Genomic DNA, 27,416 nt, shown 5'->3' with positions numbered 1-27,416 from the left:
CAAAAAGCTCCTTTTCAAGGTCTGGAGTAAATGTTACACCTCAGTATTTTTAAAACTGTTGTTTTTGTAAATTAAGGAAACTGTGGTGAATCTACAGTGCATGCCGTGTTATCCACAGGCATTTTTTATAGAAGCAGAATAGTGTTTTACAAATCTAACATTAAGGATGGTTTAAGGTTAAGTTTTAATGACCAGATTATTGATTTCTCAAGTTTTTCCATCATTTTTAAAATCTGATTTGTCAGTCATCTGGTTCACAACTTATAGTATTTTCATTAATATGACATAAATCCCAAAGAGATGAAACAAATTTGAAAAACTTAATTGCTCCATGTCTTGTATAGTATGTATGGGGGATCAGTTGCATATTTTAGTACTGGAACTAGATTGTGTTTGCTATGTTGGGTCAATCTCCTGGACCGGGTGTTGCAATGTTAATTGAAAATGGACACTTACTCCTTAACGACTAGTTTTAAGGTATCTTAAGTGCATACTACTTACAGATTCTGTCCACTAATTCTTTAATATCTTTATAGAGCAGTTATCATGCCCTTCAGCCCAGAAATATTTAAGTGTGAAGATTGCAATGAGAAATTTAAAAATAATTAGTACATAAATGTATTTGATATGAAGCTTTTCTAGGTCGGCATGCAATATTGCTCTTCAGATGTTTATTTGTCAGAACATGCTGTAAATTTTTGTGCACTATTTTATTTGTATTTTTATTTGTTCATTTCTTTAATGTAAAATTCCAGAACAACAGATTATTTACTTAAAATAAAATGGAAAATTTCAGCATCGTGTATATATCAAAACTTGTTTTACAACATTGCATTGGACTGCCATCTAAGTCTGTTCTGTAGATCATGCTCTTAGCAGTCTTTTTTAATTGTTTCACATATTTTCTTTTAGAAAATCTACTCGATCAAAAATCTAGATTTAATGACCAAGGCTTTCCATCTGGGTGAGCCTGCTGCAAGAGGAGAAAGTAATGTCCAGCAAGCTGCCTGAGTAAAAGATTTTCTTTTCATTTGAAAAGTTCAGCTTTTAATAAGGGAGCCTTTGCATGAAATAACTCTGAAACCTTTTGCACTGGCCCTATTTCAATTTCCGCCTCGGAGCCCATCCTGACAATCTCTGTATGCTGGTCTAGCAGTTAACCTTTGTTTCCAGCCTTTCAAGAGTGAAAATGATGGTTAGCACAGTGGAGGGTACGTTTTCCTCATTTGCATCTCTTTACCTTGCCTCGACTCACATATAGATCTGTTTCCCCCACAACAGGGAAGAGATGGGAAGCTTAGTCCAGTGTTTATACCATGTTTTCTTATACTGCAACACTTGGAACATTTTGCAATCTGTATTAAGTGTACGCTTATAGGAATAAAAGCCTAATGATGATCAAACTACTTACCAGCAACTTTATGTAGCACTGTAATAGGGATCATGTGGCACAATGGGTAATATCCCTGCCTCTGAGCCAGAAGCTCTGAGTTCAGGTCCCACTCCAGGACTTGATGGCCAAGAAAGGTACATTCATAACTCAGCTAAACAAGTTGAGTATTAACTGGTAAATCTTTCCAACATATGCCAATGGTAAGAGCGGGAGAGGTTCCTGGTCAGCCGTGTGATGGAAAGAAATTGGAGCCTGTACCATCACTACCCATAGCTCCAGGCTACAACATGCATGTAAAGGTGTATGTTGCTGCCGCAACTCGGACTCCTTCGGGGGACCGGTTGGCTTAGTTTGATGGATAGCCAGTTTGGATCAGATTGGTGCTAACAGCACGGGTTTGGTCCCTGTTCTGGCTGGGCTGGATTCAGGACCTGCCTCCTTGGTGGAGATGGTGGTGCTGTGGGTCAGACCTGTCTTCAGGCAGAGCACTGAAGAAGTAGTAGTAGTATATGTAGTGTCTTAACATGGTCATATATATGTGAAATACTATTATTTGAGTAAAGGGAAAATCAGGCTTGGCGGGTATAGTGCGGCTAAATTCTGAAGGGCTGTAGGGGAAGCAGTCCTGCCTTCTGGCCAAAAGGAGTGTTGAAAAAGGCACTTACTTTGAGGAGCCAATAGCTCCTGCCTTTATTTCACTGCCAAATTTCTTGATCCCTGGGAAACCTGTGCAAGAGCAGTAAATCTCAAATTGGGCTTCCAGTTGTATTCGGGGAGCCCACTGTTCATGTTTATATATGCTCAATCTCTGCATGGTTGGATGTTTGCCCCAATTTCCACAGTAAATGGCGCTGCATGAGTGTTTGCCAAGTTGGGGGTCACGTTTCACATATTTCACTTTAATCCCACTAACGACCCCCTCCTTCCCACTCTGGGGCAATTAATATTGAGGCCGTTTTATATATATATTTTTGTTTTTTAAAAAATTCAAAACTTTTAAAGCAACTTTAAAAATTCAATTATTTCCTGTTCCAAATATTAACTGGTCATTATGCAATAAAGCTAAGGTCCAGATTTGTGAAAATCCTGCAAATGGTCTAAAATTCTAAAGTCTCGTTTCCGAACCCGGCCTTTCCCATCTTCACAGGGATGGGACTGGAGTCGGGCTGGGGTTCGCGCATGCGCAATTTGCGAAGGCAGCTGGTCTATTAAATCACCTGCTGCCTCCACTGAAATGGGATTTTGGAAGAAGGAGTGTGCAGAATAGAACAGGTAGGAATAAAACCCTTTGGAGAGGTAAAGCACCCTTTGTGAGAGGTAAGGCACCCTTTGGGATTGTTAAAAATAAACATTATGCAGTTTTTGCACACAAAATCATTGGAACTGTTAAAGAGCTGTTGAGCTGTGCAGCTGTGGAACCTGTCAAAGCTAACCAGGAAGTGTCAAGCCTGTCAAAGCTATCCAGGAAATGTCAAATCTGTCAAGGAACTGTCCAAGGATACTAGGTGAGTTGGCATGGAGGTAAGGGCAAAGGGTGGTGAGTGGGGGCATGGGCTGACATGAGTTGGCACTAAGATGGCATAGCTGGTATGGGGGTGGGTAGAAGGGCACTGAGTTGGCATTGTGGATATGAGGTTCAGAGGGGATGGAGGGCATGGCTGAGGCATAGGGAGTGTGGGGGGGAATATGGGGTGTGTGGTGAGGGCTGGAGGAATGTTTTTTGTTGTTAATTATTATTTATTTAAACACCGTGCTGGGACACACAGACAGGCCAGTGCCCTGCCCTGCTCCGCACCCGACAGCCCGTGCATTCGTTCCAGGGTCGCCCACCTTGACTCCTGCTTCAGCCCATCAATCCCCACTCCTCTGACTGAAAATCCAACCTGCGGGCAAACATTTTTTAAAGGTTGGATCCGCTGAGCCAGGAAATCTCCTGACTTGGGGAACCGAACTTGGGGACGAAAACCTGAGCTAAAGACTCCCATGGATATGTCTATTAAGAAACAACCTCAACCATTTCTGCCTCAAAGCATATTTTACTGGCAGGTCTTGCTTATGAAGTCTTGCTTTTTGTACATTTTTTTGTTTGTTTCTTTACTCTTTGTGATGTTTTATTTTATCAGTTCTTCAGGGCTTCCGCTTTGTGGAGCAGTGTACAGACACTTGGGCCAGAAATTTTCACTCGGCAGGGGGCGCGTGCCCCATCTGCTCAAGCAATGATGCTCATTGACATTGGCCAAGCGTGCTGATGTCAACACGCAGTCACGCGATAGTACAGTCAGCAGGCGCACGCTGGCATTGGCAGCGCACCCGCCGACAATTAATAGGCCTGTTAAGGCCATTAAGTAATCAATTAACTTAGGTTGGACAGGTAGCGAAAAATTTAATGGTTGGTGGGCAGGTGAAAAGGCCAAGCGGCCTTTGCATTTTTTTGGAAACCTCATCCACGGGTGGGATGAGGTTTCCAAAAGCAAATAAAGATAAAATAAAAGTTATAAAATTGATTTTAAAACATGTCCCTGCTCATGTGACAGAGTCACATGAAGGGACATGTTTCATTCCATTCTTATTTTTTAAAATTTCTTTTCATACCGCTTCACCTCCTTGAGACAGCTCTGTGCCTCAGGGAGATTATGAAGCACGCACTCGCGCACATGCGCGAAGGTCGTGCTCGAGCAGCTCGCACTATCCCTCATCTGCACAGGCAACGTTCAACACTGCCGCTCGCGTTTCTTGCTGGGCGGGCTTTAATTGACCCAGTGTGAGATGGCAGTCCGGTGCTGATTACGGGCGGCGGTCGCCTTCCCGACCGCCCCCGCCAAGCCCACCCTACATGGGTGAAATTCTGCCCCTGGCTTACAAAATTGGTGATGCTGCACCCTCTTTTACAGGAAAAACGGAAGCTTGACCGTTCACTATTACAAGTTAGAAGTGCGCTGCTGCTATGTTGAATCAGGAACACTGTAGATATCCAAAGCATATACAAGAATTATTAAAATCACTAATTAAAATAAGGGTCTTATGCTTGTTATAGGACCTTTTTGTGATAATGGATACTGTGGTGCTTCTGCACCACATAATAAACATTCCCAGGACCTTGCTGCAGTACAGACCTGAGTGTATGTCCAAACTTGTGATCATCTGCTTCATGATCCACAACGTTGCTATTGTAAGGCACCAGTCCTTTACACCTCCAGGACAGCAAGAAGTGCAGAGGAGCAGAATCACAAATAAATGAAAGATAGGAGTAACATTAATCAAAAGTACCCCTAGTTAGATGAGCTCTAACAGAGCAGCTCATTGAAGTGAGCTTCACCTGAACTATTACTCCCATTGCCAATACACCAATAGTTCTGCAGTCTTTATGATTACTATTCGATTGCCTTTCTTCAGTCCAGCATTATGAATCTTGCCCTTATTTCACTACAAACACCAAGTACAGAACATTTTTAAAAATCGAATAATCAAATTCCATCTCGATCAATCATCTATTAACAGAAATAATTATGAATCACCCCTATGCAAGCCCTTAGGGCCCATCTCTGTCCTTGTCTACTAATCCTACTGGCCTTGCAAAGAGTTCCCCAGTAGCTACACCTTGGAAGCTAGAAGACACCACAAATGGCTTTGATGAACAACCTTGAGCAACCATAGGTCTTGAAATCCCAGCTACTGAGTGCTTGGCTTGGACTGGGGTGGTCTGGCCCAGTGAGGACTGGTAAGATGTTTTGGAAGCCCCTGTCAATACCGACCCTCAAAACTAAGAGTGAGTTGCCTGATCTTCCATGATAGCTGTCAGAGATATCTGCAAAGCCTGAAGCACAGTAGGCATCGTTGTCATGTTCATGGAGCTGATTGTTCACTCCATTTTGAACAGAAGTGTCTCCACGCTCTATGTGAATCTGTGGCACAAGTTGGAACTGAACTTCAGTATGCTCTGGACATTATGCATAAACTGACAGGCTGTTCAGTGCACCTGACATTTGACAGTGTATGCCCACCAGTATTCTTCAGTTGCCTGAGCCCTCTAAATCAGCATCCAAATCCCCTCAGTAGAACTAGCTTGCAATCTCACCCTATGACAAGTAGGCACCTCTGGTGTCCTAGATTCGGCACAGTTGTAACCATTGATTCACTACATAAGGAGCCATTCTCGAGACTATCCTCCAAATGTGCATGGTACATTCTCTGTACTGGTACTTGTAAGGGTGAGATTGAATGACAGTGAATGGGCTCCTTGTTTTGAATGGCACAGGAGCTTCCACATTTTCTACATCTGAAATGAATGATAAGGACAAGGGTTAGCTTGTGATATGATGGAAGATCAAAGAAATATGTCGCTGGGAAAAGCATCTGCAGCTTATCATGGAAATAGAAGGGAGAAGAGAAAATGAGAATATGGTGTGAAGAAACCCTGCACGGCATCTCCTTTAGTGGCCATGACTCTGCCCTTCCTGTGATGGCCAGTTTTCTTCGACAGGAAAGCAGATATGCAGGCAATCTCATTCTCTCCACTGATAACTTCCTGTCTTGAAGGGAATAGGCAGTCTAGACGTGGAGGTGGAAGCAGAGAGTAAAAGAGCAATATTCTTATCTAGACTACTCTTGTGAGGTCATTGAACTTTTTACACCATTCCTGTCTTATGGGCAAGTTTCAGCTGTAAGGAAGAAAAGATCGGGAGTGTGATCCTTATGAAGTGTTTAGCGAATATGTCTGCCATGGTTAACTAGCTGATCTGAAGTGTGTCAGATGTAAATTGTGGGGAGGTGAGGATTGCAATGATGGTGCATGAGTATGAGGAAAAGCAGAGGAAGGGCACAATATGATGCAGTGACTGAAAGAGATTGAAGGCAAGCAGGGGAAGGGAATAGGCAGTCTAGATGTGGAGGTGGAAGCAGAAGCTACTCTTGTGAGATCATTGAACTTTTTACGCTATTGAACCGGTGTCCTTGGAACTAAGCTCCTGGCATGAACCTCAACGATCTCTCCCCACTGGCAGCAAAGGTGTTGCTTGTAAGACTTTCTGCCTCTGCAGTTTGTGGGTGGAGGGCAGGAGCAGGATCTCTAAAGCAGCATCGAAGAACAGTAATCCTTTTGGACAAAAACAAAAATACCTGGAAAAACTCAGCAGGTCTGACAGCATCTGCGGAGAGGAATACAGTTAATGTTTTGAGTCCGAATGACTATTCACCAAAACTAAGGAAAAATAGAAAAGTCTTTTCTATTTTTCCTCAGTTCTGATGAAGAGTCATTCAGACTCGAAACGTTAACTGTATTCCCCTCTGCAGATGCTGTCAGACCTGCTGAGTTTTTTCAGGTATTTTTGTTTCTGTTTTGGATTTCCAGCATCTGCAGTTTTTTGCTTTTATCTTAGTAATCCTTTTGGTTTTCTCAGACTAGAATCAACATTCGTAACACTGAATTCCTACAGTATAGATTAAGGTTTGTAAGGTAGGATTGAGTTGCTCAAAAGGCTCATGTTCCTCAGTATCTTTCTCATCTTACTTCATGGCCCTCCACAATGACCTCATCAGAAATGAAAACATAGCAATCTATATAATTACAATATGCTTTAGATGCTTATTTAGGTAGCAGAAAAAGACCAGTGACCCAGAAATTGGTGCTACTATGGCCCCAATATGAAACCATGTGCACACTTTTGGTCATAAGTTTGCTACCTGCCATATTGGGTGAAGATAAACAAGAGATGTCCTCCACTCATGCCTGAAGCAGGCATTGGGCCCTTTGAATATGTAAATAAGGGACCTAACGCCCGTTTGAGGTTGCTTCTCCAAGATGTGTTTGACCTGAGGCAATCAGTGCCTCCGTGACTTACACTCAAGCAAAGTGGCCCTTGTGATCGGCACAACAAAGAAGCGTAAGTTGTCTAAATGTAGATGGCTGCTCCTCCTAACTCTGAGATAACCCTCTCCTGATTGCCAAGGTTCCACCCCTTATTCTGCATGCCTAAGCCTCCTCTCTGGACTCTGATCCTGCAACCCTCTATCTGGCATCCTCTCCTGATTCTGGACCCCCAGCCTCCCCTGCTGATGCACAACCTGGCCCAATCTCGATCCCAAACACAGGCTTTTATCTCCAATAAACTTAACTTAGGGCTGCTATGATGCCAGCAAAGCCTGAACTCTCTGCATTAGTGGGCTCTTTGCACTTCACCAGCAATACTGAAATGAGGCCCAGAGAACAAAATCTGGAGAGCCTCTGACCTCAGCATTTAGGTGTGAAAGGGGAGGCTCACATTTGCTGAAGATCAAAAAATATTTGACAGTGCACACACTGCATTTTAATTGATCATAAAATGTGAGAAAACTTATAAATGCCATGAATATTTCCCATTCCACCTCTCCCCCCCACCCCCCATTCCCCCATCTCAACGCATCTTGTGCCCACCCCCTGGCCATTTTAGGGAGTCTGGAAATGTTGATACTTTGACCTACCCAATTCTCTTCTGTTCCTTTGTATCCTATTTCTTCAGGAGTGTTCCATTTACTTAATTTGATTGGCTACTTAGAGCTGATGCTGAGGTTCAGCATCACTCCCTTTGTATTGAGAGGTGAGAAGTACTATGCTTAGTGCCCTTATTTCAAACAAAACATCTGATATATTTTGCAGTAGCGGATCTCAGATTCTAAGACAACCTTCTTTCCTCTATCAATCCCTGCCTTTCCCTCAATGCTAATGAAAACAGCGCTGGTCTTTGACATCAGCATCAAGTGAGCTTAAGAATAGATGCACCATATGGAATAGCTCTGCAGGCTGAGAATTGGAGACATACACAAGTTAGCCAAAGACACTCAAGCAGATGTATGGAGTGGAGAAGGGATGAAATCAGAAACAGAAGCAGAAAAATGATTGAGGAAGCATAATTGATTTTATATTTTTATATTTCTCCCTAAGGAATTTAAATTCTAGCATGCAAATCTAATATACAGTAATGTTGACATCCAGATATTCATATTCCACCTGGATTTAAATCTGAGATTGTTTGGATTAAAAAGGAAATTTTATGAATGGCACATTTTTGTTCAACCCTAGATGATCATTACTTGAGGGCCTATGGTACATGTGCCTTTCATATGATGCAGGAAGTTGCGTTTGAATCCTGAAATTTAGTTAATTGGAAAATTTAACATAAACAATAATACATGCGCACAGTAATCATTGTAAATAAGGCAGGCATTTGGTTGTATAAAATGCAATGAGTTCTGCCTTAAAACGCACATGTTCAAAAGTTATCAATAAATCTTAAATTATAGTATAACGTTCAGCAGGGCAGGACAATTTGGAAAGATCATATGTTGGTGTTCCAGTTCTGTGAAGTGGATCAATATGGAATTCTTACTTGCAGTTTTCTTCCACAGCATAATTTTATGTTGGTACAGTATGTTGTACAGGTTGTTTGATATGTTCTACAAGCTGTTGGCGAAGACAACACTGTTGTGTTGAGCAGTTGTGTTGGGAGGAGCATGCCTACCCTCTGTTCCGAATGGTATTTGGCATGAAAAGGAGAAGAGAGTTAATGAGGGTGAAGAAAAAAGTGCAAGCAGGTTTTAATTTGGTTTTGTCCTTGTTCATACACTGTATCAGGATATTTAAAAGTCAATTTTATAACTCTTTATTTTTATATTGGCAGAAAATAATCAACCATCTTTGTACTTTTTGAAAAATCAATGCATTTGACCACTCCTAACATCTGAACAACTGGTGAAAGCGAAAGTAGGGCGATGGGCTCTAAGCACAGCTTGGCAAGCAGTTGAGGTCACTGCTTTATTTATTGACAGTAGAATGTTGGTCTCAGAAGCCTGGAGCGTACATCCTTTGTTGTAACTACATCTCTTTTGTACTGGCGTATCTCCATCTTGGAATCCAGCAAAGCCAATCATTAGTCGTGGTTTTAACATGTGCTATTGTAGACTAGTGTTTGGTGTTAGCATACTGCAGTACATGCAGGAACCAAAGCCAGCTATTCACTGGCTTCATATCTCATGGCTACGGAGCCTACTGGCTGAGCATTAAAAAAGCCCCAATACTCATGCTGTGAAGTTCCCTCTTCAGCTGTCAGTTCTTGCCTTTCTTTGATATGATATGACTTAATCCAGCAGCTACAACTTCTCCATTTGCAGGCTTTGGCTGTGAACAGATCCATTGACCATGTGGCAGCTATTTATACATCATAAGCTGTATACTGTAAAATCTAAGTAATAAAGATTCCTGTGTCCACTGCTTATTAAAGGCAGATTGGTTAGGCTGCCTGAGATTAACCCCTGTGATGCTTTTTAGAATGTATTTGACAATAATAACATGATTTTTGAAATGTGACAAACATAATGTTATTTTTCTACATTTAAGACTAGTGACTAACATTTAGCTTAAAGGTACAACAATCATTCATACTGGCTGCAACCCTCTGGAAGCTGTGACTTGGAGAGACTACAGTTGCTGGGAAAATCTATTAGCTAAAGTAGTGAAAATAATGGAAAATCCAGGTTTGAAAGTTAGTGACCATTTCTTTGAGGGAAGAATAAAGCATAATTTATTTTTAAAAGTTAATACTATGTTGCAAAATTCAAATCTGAAATATGCTTTTATAACAGTTTTATTCAAGAGGAATGATGGCATACTGTAATGTTTCTGGACTAGTAATCCTGACTGATGCGCTGAAAGCATGAATTTATGTCCCACGACGGCGGCTGGAGGAATTTAAATTCAATTAATTAATAAGTCTGGAATAAAACGCTAGTCTCAATAATTATGATCATGGAACTATTGGATTGTTGTAAAAACCTACCTGGTTCACTAATGATCTTCAAGGAAAGGAATCTAATACTTTACCTGGTCTGGCCTACATGTGATTCCAGACCCACAACAATGCGGTTGACTCTTAACTGCCCTCTGAAATGGGCTAGCAAGCCACTGCGTTGTATCAAACTGCAACAGAAACACTGAATAAGACTGGATAGACCACCTTGCATTGACCTATACGCCATAAACAACAAAGGCATACCCTGCAAAGTCCTCCTCATTAACATCTGGAGACTTATACCAAAATTGAGAGAGCTGTCCCATACATTAGTCAAGCAACAACGTGACATATTCAGGCTCTTCGAATCATATCTTACAGCCAACGTCTCAGACCCCTCCATCACCCCACATGGGTATATCGTGTCAGATTGGCAGGGCAGACTCACCTGAGTTGGCCACACAGTATTATACAGTTATTACAGAGTGTCCCTGAGAGCCTTCATTGACTCCAGACCCCATGAAATCTCATGCATCAGGTCAAACATGGGCAAGTAAACCCCTTGCTGATTACCACCTTCCACCTTCCTTCAGCTGATGAATCCATACTCTACCAGATCAAGGACATTTGGAAGAAGCACTGGGAGTAGCAAGAGCACAGGGTCTACTCTGGGGAACTTCCATGTCCATCATGAAGAATGGCTAGGTAGCACCACTACTGACAGAGCAGGTCGAGTCCTGAAGGACGTATCTGCCAGACTGGTCCTGCAGAAGATGTTGAGACACAACCAGAGGGAAAAACCTACCTGACCTCTCACCAATCTACCCGTCGCAGGTGCATCTGTCCATAATGGTATTGGAGCTGTAACCACAGCTCTTGTGAAGACAAGGTCCTATCCTCATGCTGGAGGCATCCTCTATTGTGTTGTATGGCACTGCCACCGTGCGAAATGGGATAGATTCAGAACAGATCTAGCAGCTCAAAAGTGGACATCTATGAAGCACTGTGGGCCATCAGCAGCAGCAGAATTGTATTCGACCACAATCTATAATGTCATGGCCTGGCATATCTCTCACTCTACAATTACTATTAAGCCAGATGATCATCTCTGGTTTAATGAAGATTGAAGAAGAGCATGCCAGGAACTGCACCAGGCATACTTAAAAACAAGATGCCAACCTAGTGAAGGTGCAACACAGGGCTTTTATGCCTGTTAAATGCTAAAGCAACATGCCATAGACAAAGCAAAGCGATCCCACAACAAATGGATGAGATCAAAGCTCTACAGCCCTATCACATCTAATCGTGAATAGTGATGGAGAATTAAACGACTAACTGGAGGAGGAGGCTCTAAAAATATCCCTATCTACAACATTGAGTGAGCCCAGCATGCCACTCAAAACAACAAAGCTGAAGCATTTGTAACCAACTTCAGCCATAAGTGCCAAGCTGATGATTCACCTTTGCTTCCTCCTGAGGTCCCTTGCATACAGATGCCAGTCTTCAACCAGTTCGATTCATTCCATATCAAGAAATGATTCAAAGCAATGGATACAGGAAAGGTTAAGGGTCCTGACAGCGTCCCAGCTGTAGTACTGAAGACTTGTGCTCCAAATCTAGCCACACCCTTAGCTAAGCTATTCCAGTAGAGCTACAACACTCACATCTACCCGACAATGGAAAATTGCCCAAGCATTTCCTGTATATAAAATACAGGACAAATCCAATCTGATCAATTACCACACCATCAGTTTGCTTTCAGTCATCAGCAGTAATGGAAAGTGTCACTTACTGTCCTATCAAAAGGCAGTAACCAATCTGCTCAGCGATGTTCATTTTGGTTCCAGCTGGGCCACTCGACTCCAGATCTCATTACAGCTGTGGTCCAAACATGTATAAAAGAGCTGAATCCCTGAGGCCAGATGAGAATGACTACCCTTGACATCAAGACAGTGTTTAACCAAGGGTAACATCAAGGAGCCCAAACAAAACTGAAATCTGTAAGAAACTCTTCACTGGCTGGAATCATATCCAGCACAAAGGAAGATGGTTATGGTCGTTGGAGGCCAACCATCTCAGTCCTATGACATTGTTGTAGGAGTTTGTCAAGGTAGTGTCCTAGACCCAAGCATTTTCAGATGTTGCTTCATCAGTTACCTTTTCTCTATCGTAAGGTCAGAGTTGGGGATGTTCACTGATGATTGCAATGTACAGCACCATTCACAACTCTTCAGATTCTGAAACACTCCGTGCTTGCATGCAGCAAGGCATGGGCTGATAAGTAGGAAGTGATATTTGCGCCACACAAGAGAGAATCTAACCACCTCCTTGACATTCAATGACATTACCATCACCAAATCGCCTACCATCAACATTCTGAGGGTAACCATTGATCAGAAAGTTAACTGAACTAGCTATATAAATATTGTGGCAACAAGATGAGTTCAGAGGCTGGAAATCCTGGGGCAAGTAACTCACCTCTTGACTTCCAAAGGTCTGTCCACCATATACAAGGCACAAGTCAGGAGTGTGATGGAATATGCTCTACTTGTCTGGATCAAATTAGCTGCAGTAGCATTCAAGAAGCTCAACACCATCCAGGACAAAGCAGCTTGCTTGATCGGCACCCCATCCACTGTTTTAAACACTCACCACTGGTGCACAAGTGGCAGCAGTGTGTACCATCTACAAAATACACTGCAGCAACTCACCAAGACTCCTTCAACAACACCTTCTAACTCTTGACCTCTATCACCAAGAAGTGCAAGGTCAACATGCGTAGGGAAACACCACCATTTGCAAGTCCTCCTCCAAGCCACACACCATCTTGTCTTGGATCCATATTGCCATTCCTTCACTATTGCTAGGTCAAAATCCTGAAACGCCCTCACTAACAGCACTTCGGGTTTTCCTACACCACAGGGACTGCAGCAGTTCAAGAAGGCAGCTCACCACCACATTCTTAAGGACAATTAGGGATGGTGAAAATGCTGGCTTTTCCAGTGATGCCACTATTCCATTAACTAATTTAAAAAAAGGCTATATGACAGATGGCAGAACTTTAGTCACACAAACATATGCTCCCCTACAGATGAGTTTAATATTTCTGTGAATCATAGGTGATCTAAAATTATTGTGAGAGCCTTGGTTTGGTGGAAGCAGCAGTATCCCTCTCGCTTCTGAGTCAGAATGTTATGATTTCAAACCCCATTCCAGAGCGCGCTCTGTGTGTGTGTGTGTGGCAGCTTGTCTGAAGGCTTTGATGTATCAGAAGCAAGGAATCTTAAGTAGGTAGACATAGGTGTAAAGGGAACATTTGCATTTTTAAATAAACCAGATTAGCTTGAATTCAAAAGAGGGTGTGAAATGTTTCACCTAGCCAGGGAGAAGTCAAGAAACAGCGGGCAGAATATTATGTGCGGGTGCGCGCCCGACAAGCCCGAGCATAAAATGACGCGCGATGATGTCGGGCGTGGGTCCCGATGTCATCACACTGTCTCGCAATATTTCGTTCGGTGGGCACGCACCGGAGTCAGCTGCGCGCCTGCTGGCTATTAAAAGGCCTATTAAGGCCAAAGAAACTAATTAAATTCAAATTTATGCTGCCCGTCCAATCTAACGGTTAGCGGACAGGTGAAAAGGCCAAGCGGCTTTTACATTTTTTAGGAAACCTCATTCACAGATGGGGTAAGGTTTCCTAAAGCAAATAAACATTAAATAAACGTTTAATTTTTGAATTAAAAATGTATCCCAGCTCATGTGACAGAGTCACATGAGGGGACATGTTTTCTGACATTTTTATTTTCTTTATTACTTTTTTTTACACAGTGCTTCATATCCCAGAGGCATGGAGCTTCCTTGGAGATTGATGCGCTCTTTCACGCGCATGCACGAACTGCACGCTAGGCCCGCTCTCCCTCCTCTCCCCGCCTGCACAGGTAGCGGTCAGTGCTTTATTGGTCCACCTGCATGAAATTGCGTTGCGGAGCCGATCAAGGTTGGCTCCCCAACCGCCCCTGCTGAGCACCCCAGCCAAGGACAAAATCCTGCCCGGTGTGTTTATTTTTCCCAAAGATTATTGGTAAAATTGGTACTATGAGGGATATTTATTATTAGAGAGGTAAAGTCCAAAGACATAGTGAAACAATGGGAGTTTGCATTCAAAGGATAAAATATGTATAAATGAGCGAAGGCTGTATGTAAGGATAGTCATTCTAAGATCTAAAACAAGTGTGAAAAAGCCTCCAGCATCTAAACCTCAAGCTGCTGTCTGCAAAGAACTGAAGTTAAGAAAACTCACTTTGAATTGGATTGTTCAGGATATTGTGTTTCCTTGCCTGGGTCTTTTAAAATCTATGGGCAAAATCTTCATCTCAGCGGGCAGGCGTGCGCCCAATCTGCTCGAGCGAGAAATGACGCGCATTGATGTTGTGCAATAGTTCGGTCTGTTAAGGCAATTAAAGAATCAATTAAGTTAAATTTTTCACAGCCCATCCAGCCTCATGGTTGGCGGGCAGGCGAAAAAGCCTTTGCAGTTTTTTGGAAACTTCATCCATGGGCAGGATGAGGTTTCCAAAAGCAAGTAAAAATTAAATAAAAGTTTTAAAACTTAATTAATAACATGTCCCTGTTCATGTGACAGAGTCACATGAGAGGCCATGTTTTAATACATTTTTCAATTCTTTATTATTTTTTTAAAACTCTTCATCTCCCTGAAGCAGCTCTGTGCTGTGCTGCCACTCGCTTTTCACGCTGGGTCGGCCTTAATTGGCCCGCCAGCATGAAATTGCCTTCCAGCCTCGACCGCGGGTGGCAGTCATCTTCCCGACCGCCTCCGCCAAACCCGCCTGACATGGGCTAAATTCTGCCTTATGTGTCTCACTGTTGCCTTAACAAAAGTGTAACTGGAAGTTAGATTTACTGGGGGATTTAGAAGATATCATAGTAATTTGTAGTTCTACGTTTGTGCTTAAAATCATTTTTTCTATTAAGAATGGTTTAATTTAGTTTTGTAAGAAACCTATAAGACTTGGTGGTCTTATTACTACTGTATTCAAGGTACACATCTTGAAATTTATACATATTGCAAACACTTATGGCAGTTGTTTCAAATTTCACTTTGGGATTTGAGCAGCTCACATTTGCCATCGGCTGTGCAACAGCACAGAGACTTGAGCACATAATCTAAGCTGGCACTTTGTGCAGAAGTGAGAGTGTGTTGCACTGTTGGAGATGCTGTGTTTCAGATGCAATGTCAAATTGAGGCTCCTGTCTATCGTGTCTCTATCGAAAAAACAGGGGGAGATCTTACTGTGTTTTGGCTAATGTTCATCTCTCAACTATCATCCAAAATAGATGATCTGACCATTTATCTCATTGCTGTTTGTGGGAGTTTGCAAATTGGCTGCTGCATTTTTTTCTTTATTCTTTCATGGGATGCGGGTGTTGCCTGCAAGGCAAACATTTGTTGCCCATCCCTGATTGCTCTTGAACTGAGTGGCTGTGAGTCAACCACATTGCTGTGGGTCTGGATAAGGGTGGCAGATTTCCTTCCCTAAAGGACATTAGTGAACCAGATGGGTTTTTACAACAATCGATGATAGTTTCATGGTCACCATTACTGAGACTAGCTTTATAATTCCCCGACTTATTAATTGAATTTAAATTCCAGCAGCTGTCGTGGTGGAATTTGGACTCATGTCCCCAGCGCGTTAGCCTAGGCTTCTGGATTACTAGTCCAGTGACATTACCACTAAACCACCGTCTCCGCGTACATGTATTTTCATATACCACAATAATGACTACACTTCAAAAATAAAGTGCTTTGAGCCATGCTGAGATTATAAAATATGCTATATAAATGCAAGTTTTTTAAATTTTTGAAATCTATTTTTGTTTTGAATTGCAGGTGTTGAGTATACTCATAAAAAGCTATCTCATAGGAAAAAAAATTAGCAGGGATCGTTCTGGCCACTTGCCAATTTTCTAGTTACTAATGCAGGCTTTATGTGGTGAAATGTATTTTCATTTGGCTAATAACCTGGTGAAAAAGTACTATGTCACAGTATCATTGTATTTAATGGGTTGACTGATGAACTTCAAATCTGGCTAATAAATTTTCTGACTGGCTAATTTTATGATCAGTAATGAAAAAGATCCAGCTCTGTCCTCAAGTGGAAATACAAAACTAAGAGTGAAATTTCGTATAGTGTGGAATGCATGCACTTTGTTTAATTTTTTATAATACTTTTTCAAAACATTAAAATCACTATTGTCCTTTTCACCTTTGTGAATTGTGTTCAATCGCAGCCCACTCATATAGGACAACTTTCTGTTGTTCCGTTGCTGTCTCTCTCATAGCTTGTTACTATTCTTAAGTAAAGGGCTATTTGCTGTACGACAATCTGGTTGCCTATCGACTTTTGTCCATAGTACAGTTTTGCTTTATATTCAACATAATGGCCCACATTCAATGTCTGCATGTGTGTAGTTAAATGTGGAAATTAAGAAGTTGCTGTCTCAGTTGCCTCTGCTCCTCCAGAATTTTCATTGCCCTGATACCTCCAAAAAAAAGACAAAGCATTCAAATACATGGAAGGGCGTGAATTTGTCGTACTTAATGTGATAACTACCCACTAAGCAGGCCAGAAAACATTAGGGTTTGTTCATTCAGGTGTAAGTGAATTTTTAATGGCATGATAAGCCTTAATTACTGCCATACAACCTCTCTGGCACTGTAAATTATCCTTTAAAAGCGGAGTCTTATTCCTTCAGATTTTGATTAATATTGGAAACTTCTCTCTATCTTAATCTGATCTCTCTTTCCCTCTCTTCTTCATTCGCTTTCTGTAGCTTATATGACATGGAATTAAATATTTTGATACCTCCTGTTTTAGGCTCTGCATGTTACAGTAAGGATTCCTCAATCTGATTATGGAACTACACCCTGTTCACACAGGTCCCAGATTCCCTGTAGAGAGCACATAACTGTTTGGCTCTCTAATACCCACAAGTTCCAGCGCAAAAGCCCACAAAGTTGTAGGCAAGTGTAAATGTAAATAACTAGCATCATTCATTCACTACCGACCATAAAATCTGAGCTATTGGCTACACATGGTTGGGGCGGTAGGAATATGGCTCTGAGATTAAAATTAAGTGTACATAATGCAGGGAACTGCCAGTATGCAATCTTGTGGATATTTTGTTATGCAGTTACCTGGAGAGAAGCCAGGCTTATTCCCTTAGAGAACAGAAAAAGCTAAGGAGAAATTTAAGTCATTTAAAATCATGAAGAGCTTGAGAGAGTAAAAAAGGAGAAACTTTTTCTCCACTGGTATAAGGGTCAGTAAGCACAGCACTTAGATTGAATGCAATTACGCTTATGCTAAAGAGCTGGAGGTGAGATGAGGAGAATTTTTTTTAACACAGCAAGTTATTACGATCAAGAAAGCACTGAAAGGGTAGTGGAGGAGATTCAGTAGTAACTTTCAAAAGAGAATTGGATAAATAATTGAAGGAGAGAATGTCGCATGGCTGTATGGTAAGAGCAAGGGAATGAGACTAATGTGCTAGCTCCTTCAACGAGCTGGCACATGAAAGATGGACTAAATGACCTCCCTGTCTGTAGGATCTACGATTCTATACTTTGCCTTTTTTCTATTTCACTTCATTAGGTAGTAAATATAGAATTAGGAAAATGTATTTTAGCATGAAGTTATTATTATAACTGCATATGTAATAACTCGATAGAATATTGCATCATATGACTGATTCAATAAAATAACGAAAAGAATGAGCAAGAAATGCTATTGCTTGGATCATGATTTCTGTAGGATACCAAGGGATTGACACATTGGAACTAAGCAATTAGGTTAGGTTTGTATTCACATAAAAGTTTGAGTCCATTGAGTAAATAAAATGTGCAATATCTCTGTACATTAAAGAATGAAGTATCCACAATCTTTAGCAGAACTGTAATGTGCAAGAATTAATTTGACAGCTGCTTTGTGAGGATTGAGGTAGTGGAAACTTTTTTTTCATGAGACTCAACTGTCACTGTGCCATTACATATCAGCTTTCAGAGCTGGCTCTCTATGTAGCATGGCAAGAATTCAAGTAACCACATGGGAATGGCATCTGAGGGTCAGCAGACATTGTTTCATTTTATTACGATGCAGCTAAAATTACCTCCTAACAGATAAACTTCCTGTTTGCACGCTGAGGCCAGATCTTTCAGATCATTTTTCTCTTCACTTAAACACTTTGATTTTCAGAAGTGATTTATTGCTGAATGAAAGCACATGGACATCACAGTTCAGTCACTGATCCAACATCTATTTATACAACAGAAATGCCATAGTATGTAGTTTCTCCTAATTTTAACAGCTTCAATTAGCATGATTAAGTTATTTCTGGAAAAATGTGCATATGTATTTTAAATCCCTTTTCTAAAACAACACTTTGGTGTGTGCTTCTTGTTGTTCTTCTTGTGGTAGCTGTGTTGTTGGAAATGGTGATATCATGTATATTAGTATTGCATTTCTAAAAATAGATTGAAATGAAGGAAGCACATGTGAAATTGAAAAGCTACTTTTTGTGAGCATAGCTTACTTCAGAACTATTAACCTTGTCCCTAAACCAGAGGAGGAACTTTATTCACATAGCTACTGTTTAATCAAAGTAACCTTTGACAACCAAGGAGTTAAAATTGTCTCCCAATCTATCTTGATAATCATCTTACAAAGATCCAAGGAGTTTCCTTTAATGAAATCAATACCAAAGGCTTTAGCTTTGACAGGTGCTGCGAATCCAGTGGAATCTCATTATTACAAACCTCTCATTACGACAAACTTTCCCAAACACCAGCCTCCTGAGTTCGGTGTAAGTTCCATTAAAGCTCATGAGGAGTTCAACCTCAATAAAGTGAATCCCTTGCTGAGAGGAATGTTTGTGTCAATCCTCTCAATGTTGCAATCATTTTTTTTTTGAAGCACTGTTGCTTTTGTATTCAAAGAATCCATATTTAAACTAAATTAAAAGTTATCTTAAATGTTTATTGAACTTCAGATATATGAGTGTAGTTCAAGCCATTACCTTAATGTGTCAAAAGGGACACATTTACATTTCGAAACCAGTTCAGAATATTGTTAGCTGCCCGGAAGCAATCAGCGTATTCATAAAATGCTCAATTTTGTAATTTTTAAAAACATTTTGTAATAGTGTTAAGTCATATAATTTTCATTCTTTATACTTCATTCTTTCCTTAACGTTTGACCTAAAATGGTTTTAGTGTAAGAATATTGAAATTGTGCCCCAATGTTGATGTATTACTGCAAAGACATTGACTTAATTTTGGTAGTGGTTTCATAAGATGTTTTGAGTTTAATTCCTTTTTAAACAAAATATGATAATATTAAGTTAGTTACAAAATTATTTAAAAAGCAAAGAAAAATTGAAGTGTAATATTGAAATGCACTTTTTCCTTGGTTTTGTATTCATTTGCCTTTTCTTTTTATTAAAGGGTGAATCATATATGTTCAAATTTTATGAATACATATTTGTATAAACCGTCTTAGTTACAGTATTTGCAGCAATAGAAAGATAAACTGTTGTCACTGATGGTACTGTAATGCAAGCGCTTTGCACCAAGGGTAAAAATGCTTCATAAAATAACTGAAAATAGATTATTATAAGCTTCACTTGTGATTTATGATGCTTTCTTTGTAAAATGAGAATCTGAGCAAATGCTGCATGCCGCACATTTCTGAATAGGCTATGGCTACCATCCTCTGATCTATGCAGAATTAATGTCTCTGCGAACAGATCTTTTGATGGTGCATATGTGCTAAGTGCATGGATTTGCTGCTACAGTTTGAACATTTCTTAAATTAAAATGTATTGCCCCTTCTAGATATATTGATTTACACATTGCTGTGTCAATATTAACTCCAACAATTTTTCCAATAACTAATAAGGATCTGCCAGTGTGGCTTGACTTCATCAGTGTGTGGTTAAATTCACACAGTAATATTTTGCTTCTCTTTTATTCCCTGATTCTGGAGCCTTCTGTAGATTTTCCCATTTACTGGTTAAAGTAAAATGCTCAGACATTAGAGTTCTAGCAGAAGTCTTAAAATTAAACCTTGTATATGAAGTGGGACAGGTAATCTTGCTCAATGTGGTGGGGGGGAGTTTATTTTTGGCAAGAGCATTTTGAAGATGAGCATATCTTATTTTCAAACCTTAACAGTTTACTACTGTAAATTGCTGTTTCAGATTCAGTGCCGGCTTCATCAGTTGATAAACCAACAACCGATCATTCAGTACTTGAATTTTTCTAAAGGATTTAAATGGATTATTGTGTTCAAATTCTAACATTCATACAAGCCTCCTCTAAGACTTTGAAAAAAAATTGCTATAATCAATTTTGATGTAAACATGATGTTTATATAATTTGAGAAAATATAATTGATCATTCTGTAGACTTCAGGTATGATACTGTGCAAATGGAAATTGCCTTGTTTAGGAAAATAGCTTGTAGGAGACTTGTGGTACTTACGAGCTTGGTTTTATCTGCAGTTATCTTTGATTTGTCGAAATATCTGAATTTTTATGAAAAATTACGGTTAGGGCAATCTAATTCAATGGAGCCCCCTTCAGTTGAATTCTTAGTTGCCAAAGAAAAAGTTTAGTTCCATTAGGACTATGCTTAACAGTCGTCGAGGGTTTTGTTAACAGTTGCATTTAAAATGCAGAATCTACTTTCTGTCACTAGATGCCACTGGTTCACTTGCAGTAGAGATGCATATATCTGTAAACATTTAATAAGTCCTAATTTGTTCCTCACATAGTTCTGGCAACTGCAGAGGTGGTTATATTTTTGCTTTATCTGCTCTTACAGTGAATTACTAATTTTAATAGGTATGATATTGTAGTATGATTAATGTGACACTGAAAGTGATGTTAAAAAGAACCTAACAGCAGGTACCCAGATTCAGTTTCAGTCCTAGAGTATGTGTGGCACTTGCCTAAAGGTTTGCTTATTCTATCCTTCTGGTGATGTATACTTGCCTACTTGATATGTCCCCATAGCAGAGTGCCACACCCCCCTGTTTACTGAACTAAACCAAGTTTCAAGGGATGCGGTTGGAGGCAGGGCCATCTATTTTTAACAGCACCTAGGAACTGTCAACTTTGGAGAAGTTGTTTAATTTATTGAGATGTTGGTAAGTGTATATTTCCTCATGCGCCAAAGCATAGTTTACTTCTTGTTGCTGTTATAGCCTATATCCTTTTTTTGGTCTTGGGTTTCTTTTCTTTCTTTGTGGCAATGTCCTATTTTTGCTTTCATTCATTCATTCCATCCATTCCTTTTTTTTAAATTTCCCAGTCCTTAGATTATTGCATTTGGTCAAAGGTTCTTATACTGACAAATAGATCTCATGTCGATTCCTCTCCCCTTGATTAGTATATGCCTAGGTCATTTTCCCATCCAGTTTTGCCTTGGGTGCTTGTGTTTGCTGTTGCAGCAAAGAGGGAATAAAACTAAGAGAGAGAGCTCTTCTACATGTAAAACCATCCCCTTCCTTAAACTGATGATATAGTGATTTCATGTCACATAAAAGCCTAGGAATACCTGCTTTCCATAATACTCTGACGGACTTGTTTCAAGATTCGAAGTGGGTATTGGACCTACGTGCAGATGTTGGTCAGGAATGGAAATCACATTTTTACTGCTATTGTATGATACTGTAGTTATGGGATGTAATTATTTCACTCCAGTGGATAGCGGTCGGTAACTTTGCAGCTATCCTTAATCACTGATTCAAGTCAGATCGTCAATTTTTACTGAATTCTGGATATTTTTGCTTTGATCTAAGCTTGGTTGAAACTGAACAAACCTATTTCAATAGGAAGGCAAATGGAATGTTGTTGTATATTGCAAGGGGAATCAAATATAAAAGTAGGGAAACTTTGCTACAGTTGTACAGGGCATTGATGAGACCACATCTGGAATGCTTTTGGAGTTTTGGTCTCCTTACTTAAGAAAGGATATAATTGCATTGAAGAAGCAGTTCAAAGAAGGTTCACTTGACTAATTCCTGGGATGCAGGAGTTATCTTAGGAAGAAAGCTAGGACAGGTTGGGCCTGTATCCATTAGAATTTAGAAGAATGAGGTGATCTTATTGAAACAAATAAAATCTTGAGGGGACTTGACGGGGTGGATGTTAAGAGGATGTTTCACCTTTTAGGAGAGACTAGGACCAGGTTATAGAGTATCTATGGTCTCCCATTTATGACGGAGTTGAGGAGAATTTTTTTCTGTCAGAGGGTCATTGGTCTATGGAATTTTCTTCCCCAGAGAGCAGTGGGAACAGGTTCATTGAAATTTTTAAAGGGTATTTAGATAGTTTCTTGATTGGCAAGGGAGTCAAAGGGTATAGGGGGTAGACAGGAAAGTAGAGATGAGGCCACAATCAGATCAGCCACAATCTTATTGAATGACGGACTATGCTTGAGGGATTGAATGGCCTACTCCTGCTCCAAATCAGTATGTACATAGGATACCTGCATCCATCTTAGAGAAACCTTTTCCTCATCTATCCAGGTTTGCTCTATAATCCATCTCCCCTTTTTCCTGAGGGTCAAAGGGTGTGTTCTAACCCACTGCACTGCCTGTCATATGTAAAGTTGGTTTTGCAGCCATTTTATTCAAAAAGTAACTTTATCTTTAAGTTTATCAAAGTATTGAATGCAAGACAAAAATTTTTATCTCACAGGCTAATTCCCAAATCTTTACTAGATACTTATTTGTAGAAGTAATTTCTTCAATTTATTCCAACTCTACTTCTATTAGTAAAGTGCGAAAGGTGCAAAATTTCCACCAGAATCATCATTGTTTCAATTTCTAACAGAGGCACACACTGTTTAATGTAAGATAAAGATTTCTATTTGCTACATGTTCTTTGAAAGACAATTATCTGAAAGCATATTTGTTCTTACTTATAAAAGCTTTTTGCCACAACATAGTCCCTGATTTGTGGGATTGTTGTACTTTATTTATATTCCGACAATTCAAACTTTGGATACATTAAAAATAATCAAGTTAAAATAGTTGGCAGACAAACACTACTCAACAGTCAAAAATGCACCTACTACATGATACAATTGAGTTTCTACAAGAGTGCCAATAAATCCAATGGGTGGAATCATCTCAGATTTGCATGAAGTGCACGAGCGGTCAGGTAAAACGATGTTTTATCCACCGGCCGCAATGGTGGCTTTTCACGCCATATCATCCCAAACCCGCTGCATTAATTATGCATTCCCAGAAAACACGCTGTTTCCAAGGTATACAGGCTCTCATTCACCCGTCACGCCATCACCTCGCTGCTTCAGCACGCCAGGCGCCATATTTAAAGTCCAGCTGCGCGTACACCTCCCAGTGCTTCCAACCGGGGACAGCTGCAAAGAAGACCTGGCCCTGAAAGGCAAAAAGACTGCAGCTCCCGGACTTAATGACACATCCCTCGAGTGCCTTTTGGACGCAGTGGAGGCTCGCATGATGTCCTCTACCCCAGCTCTGGCCACAGGATGGGCAGCAACCTCACTAATCTGGCTTGGGAGGCGGTGGCAGCGGTGATCAGCGCAAATGCCCTGCAAAAGAGGACTGCCACCCAGTGCCGCTACAGGATGAATGGTCGCATTTGTTTCGCCATGGTAATTCACTCTTTTCACTCACTCACTCTCAACCCACATGCTCTCAAACCCATCACACATCCACAGGGCTCTTGCACCTCAAAGGGCAACACCACTAACTCTCACTCACATCTCCATCAGGCTCATACCCTCTCGAGCTTGCGTCCTTATTCTGTCCATGGCTTCGCTCACCACACAAATAGTCCACGCAGTGCCATGTGTCCTGCTCACACTCCATCTGTTTTCATGCAAGAGAAGCCTGCTTACATCAGCAGGAAGAGGGGGGTGGAGTGGCCCACATTAGGCTCCTCACTCACTTTGAGTGTGCCATCGTACTGACTGGTGAGGACACGGACCGTGTCTGCGGTGACAGTGAGGCCAGCGGTGAACACCCTTGTAACGATCCTGCACCACATCATCACTCTCTCAACGCAAATGTGAGTGCTCTCTCTTCTGCTTTTGACTGTGCTGCCATGCGCTATGTATCTCTACTTTGACTCACAGGGAGCTCTGCCAAGTAACACCCTCAGCCAGCCATTCCCTCAGCTCCATCCACGTTCTCACCTCCAGCCAAGAGGACACCTCCTCCATTGGAGAGCTGGAAATAAGCAGCCTGGAAGACCCATCACAGCGCTTACCCGCACCCTCCACCAGTGCAGAGATACACACCTCAGTGGGACCTAGACCTAGAGCAGGCTCGGTTTCGCAATCTGGTGGTCACCGCACGGACACATGTCCTCAGCACCAGGAGGCAGGTTCGGCCAAGCTCCCCGGCACTCGGAGGACTGCCGGGGATCAGGCATCTGCAAGGTCCGAGTCAGATGACGAGCATCTAGATTTGACCTTCCAACTGATGGTGGAGAGTTAGAAGGCGGGGCAATGTCACGCAGAGCTGTTCAAATCACACAGCAGAGTGGCATGTAAGCCAAGGAGTGAGCCTGCCTGCTCTCTGATGAAGTGGTGCACACATGTGCGTGCGTGGAGGTCTCCATAGGGAGGGTGGTGGACGCCATGGAGACCCTGGCCCAGCAGAATGCGGAGATGTGTGCAGACCTGCACTCCTTCACTGGAACCATGGTTGAGTTCCTTCAGTGGCAATGCAAGAGAGAAACGGGGCACCTTGACATCCCTCCAGGTGCTCCTTCCCCTCAAGGGGTCAGGTCGGGACCCCCAAGCACCCGAAGGGAGCAGGAGTGGGAACTGGACACTCCTGCGTCATCCAGTGGGGAATCTCAGAGGCTGCCCCTCCCTCTAAGACCCCTTTGCTTGTGAGCCCCTCAACCACATCCTCTGTCACCGCAGAGGAAGCAGCCGGCAACGGGTGACTCTGGAGGGAGAAGTGTGTGTGTATGTGGCAGGGCCTTTGGAAGCCTCGTGCAAGCACTCTCCCACGCACATGGATTCTTCCCCTATCATACTCACCTCAATGTCCTGAGCATTTTCAATGCTGCCTGCTGGGGTTCGCTTTCAATTGTCCATCTGAGTCCATCTCCATCCACCCACTGATCACACTCCCATTCAGCACCTGATCTCGTCCACCACGACTGTCGGTTCACTTTTGATTTGGACAGCATGATCTGGATTCAGTTTTTCGTGCGCTCCCCCATCTTTTCCCTCCCCCAGCTCCCTCATCACAGTTGACCCACCCGGCATCACCCTTCCACCTACCCTCTGTGACCTATCAGCCACAACCCTTTTCCTTTGGGGATGCCCAGATGAACGTGCACGTTCCCGTCCTTCCCGAAAATTCCCACCCCATCACATTCACCACCCCGACCTCCTATTTCCCACCCCCAGGGTCCGTGTCTGCCTCCGAGTCCCTGCCAACCACTCTCGCTGTCCCTTCTACTGCCACCATCGCACCCTCACCCTACCGACTCACTCTACCTCAGTCATTCTCACCATTCTGTTATACCACGCCTACCCTCGGTTCGCTTTGCAGGAGACAGTCATGGACCCATCAGAGCCCTCCCTTGCAGGTTCACCCGGACATCCCGTCTCAGGACCCCTTAGCCCCCAGAAGCCCCTTCCTGCTCCGGACCCCTTCCTCCCTCTGGACCCCTTTCCCCCCCACCACAGAACCAGATCCCCTTCACCCCACCCCATCCTGAGTCCCCCCACTGCCTCCCCCCACTCCCCAGCTTAATCCCTTTCCCTTCTGGACTCCCTCAGACACCCTAACTTCTTCCTCCATCCTTAATCCTTCCCCGGACTATCTCACCTCTTCAAACTCCCTCCACCCTCTGGACTCCTCCCACCCTCTCCACACTCCTTCCTCCCCTTGGACTCCCTCCCCTCTCCACACTCCTCCCTCCCCTCTCCGCACTCCTCTACCCCCTTCTCCACATTCCTCCGTCCCCTCGCCGCACTTCTCCCACTCCTCCCCCCGTCCTCCCACCCCTTCCCGTTCTCCCTCCCCGCCTCTCCTCTGTCCTCCCTCCATCTCCTCCCCTCCCCTCTCCTTCCTCCCCCCCTCCCCCCGGCCTCCCTCTTTCCCCCATCCTCCGTCCCCTCCTTCCCTCCCCTCCTTCACACTCTGTCCTCCCGCAGGACTCGCCCCCCCCACTTCTCCACCCTCCGTGCTCCCCCCTGGACTCACTGCCCTCCTCCGCATTCCTTCCCTTCCATCCCCCTTACAACTACCTTTCCAGTTGCCATCTTCTCCCCGTTATCTTTTCATCCCTCCATACTCCCTCCACCCCCTCCCGACCTCACCCAATGCCTCTTCCTCTCCCTCTCCCAGTCCTAGGCCTTCCTCTCCCACCCACTCGACCACCATCCATTGTGAGCATCAACTGTGACTTTCCAACTGCCGTGAGCTGCTTCGCAGTGGAGCCATGTCCATGAGAATCCACCCAGCATTTCATAGATGTTCCTCCAGGATCCTGTTGCTGTCGGGCTCCAGCATCTTCTGCTCCTCGGGTGTCTGTGATGTGAGCAAGGCCCTGGTGGTAAGTCCTGACTTTTGCACGTCACAGTTGTCAAGATGTGTTTTGCACTGGTGTGAACGATCCAGCAGGAGGCAGATGAGTCTGACAGGCTGGCCTTATAATGATATGCTGATGTATTGCAATGAGGTTCCCGACGTTCGATGGCAGGGAACGCGGCCCACCATTGACGGGCTGAGCAGGTGGTCGCAAACTGGTTTCATGACATCGTGAAACCGATTTTTGACCTTCTTGCCATATTGTCCACTCACACCACCAAACACACTCAACACCAACAGGCACGGGAAATCCCGGCCATTGTGTCACTAAGAATTATCAGGGAAATGAAGCCCTGAAACACATACTCAACAAAAATCTAACACCTGCTTTTTTCTCTGTTGTCCCTATGAATTTATTATCAATTACCAGTCCAGGTGAAAGCTCAAAGCCTATCCCAGGCCATCTCAATGGCCAATTCAGAAGAAGTCTGAATTCTGTGTGTGAGGCAGTAGTCCTTTCATTTTTTTCATATTTGATTATTTGATCCATCTGTTAAGACAAACTTCAAATTAAGTATCCACCATTTTTACCCTCCTTTGGTATATTTCTAAGAAGTATAAACAATTTCTGGAAGTTAT

At 42.4% G+C, this 27,416-nt stretch overlaps 1 protein-coding gene and 1 long non-coding RNA gene across 9 annotated transcripts in view; one reads left to right on the top strand and one right to left on the bottom strand.

Annotated features, from left to right (window-relative positions):
- Nucleotides 1-27,416, top strand: part of gpatch2 (G patch domain containing 2) — a 287,662-nt gene that overhangs the window by 60,901 nt on the left and 199,345 nt on the right. Inside the window, exon 7 of one of the 8 annotated variants that reach the window (XM_078557084.1) lies at nucleotides 9,046-9,740. The exons of 6 other annotated variants lie outside the window; for them this stretch is intronic. In XM_078557084.1, coding sequence (XP_078413210.1) covers nucleotides 9,046-9,075 — 30 coding nt within the window. In that variant the 3' untranslated portion in view covers nucleotides 9,076-9,740. Of the gene's footprint in view, nucleotides 1-912; nucleotides 1,401-9,045; nucleotides 9,741-27,416 lie in introns of those variants that run through there. One more of the 8 variants, XM_078557082.1, reaches the window with a different exon arrangement.
- The window catches only part of LOC144689731 (uncharacterized), a 104,936-nt gene continuing 93,871 nt past the window's right edge, over nucleotides 16,352-27,416 (bottom strand). Inside the window, exon 2 of the long non-coding RNA XR_013578691.1 lies at nucleotides 16,352-16,713. This is a non-coding gene — a long non-coding RNA (uncharacterized LOC144689731). The remainder of the gene's footprint in view (nucleotides 16,714-27,416) is intronic.

This window comes from Cetorhinus maximus, chromosome 14 (assembly GCF_964194155.1).
Source record: "Cetorhinus maximus chromosome 14, sCetMax3.hap1.1, whole genome shotgun sequence".
NCBI lineage: Eukaryota > Metazoa > Chordata > Chondrichthyes > Lamniformes > Cetorhinidae > Cetorhinus > Cetorhinus maximus.
Note: the sequence above shows the minus strand (reverse complement) of the source record. Positions and strands in the feature narration are given on the sequence as shown.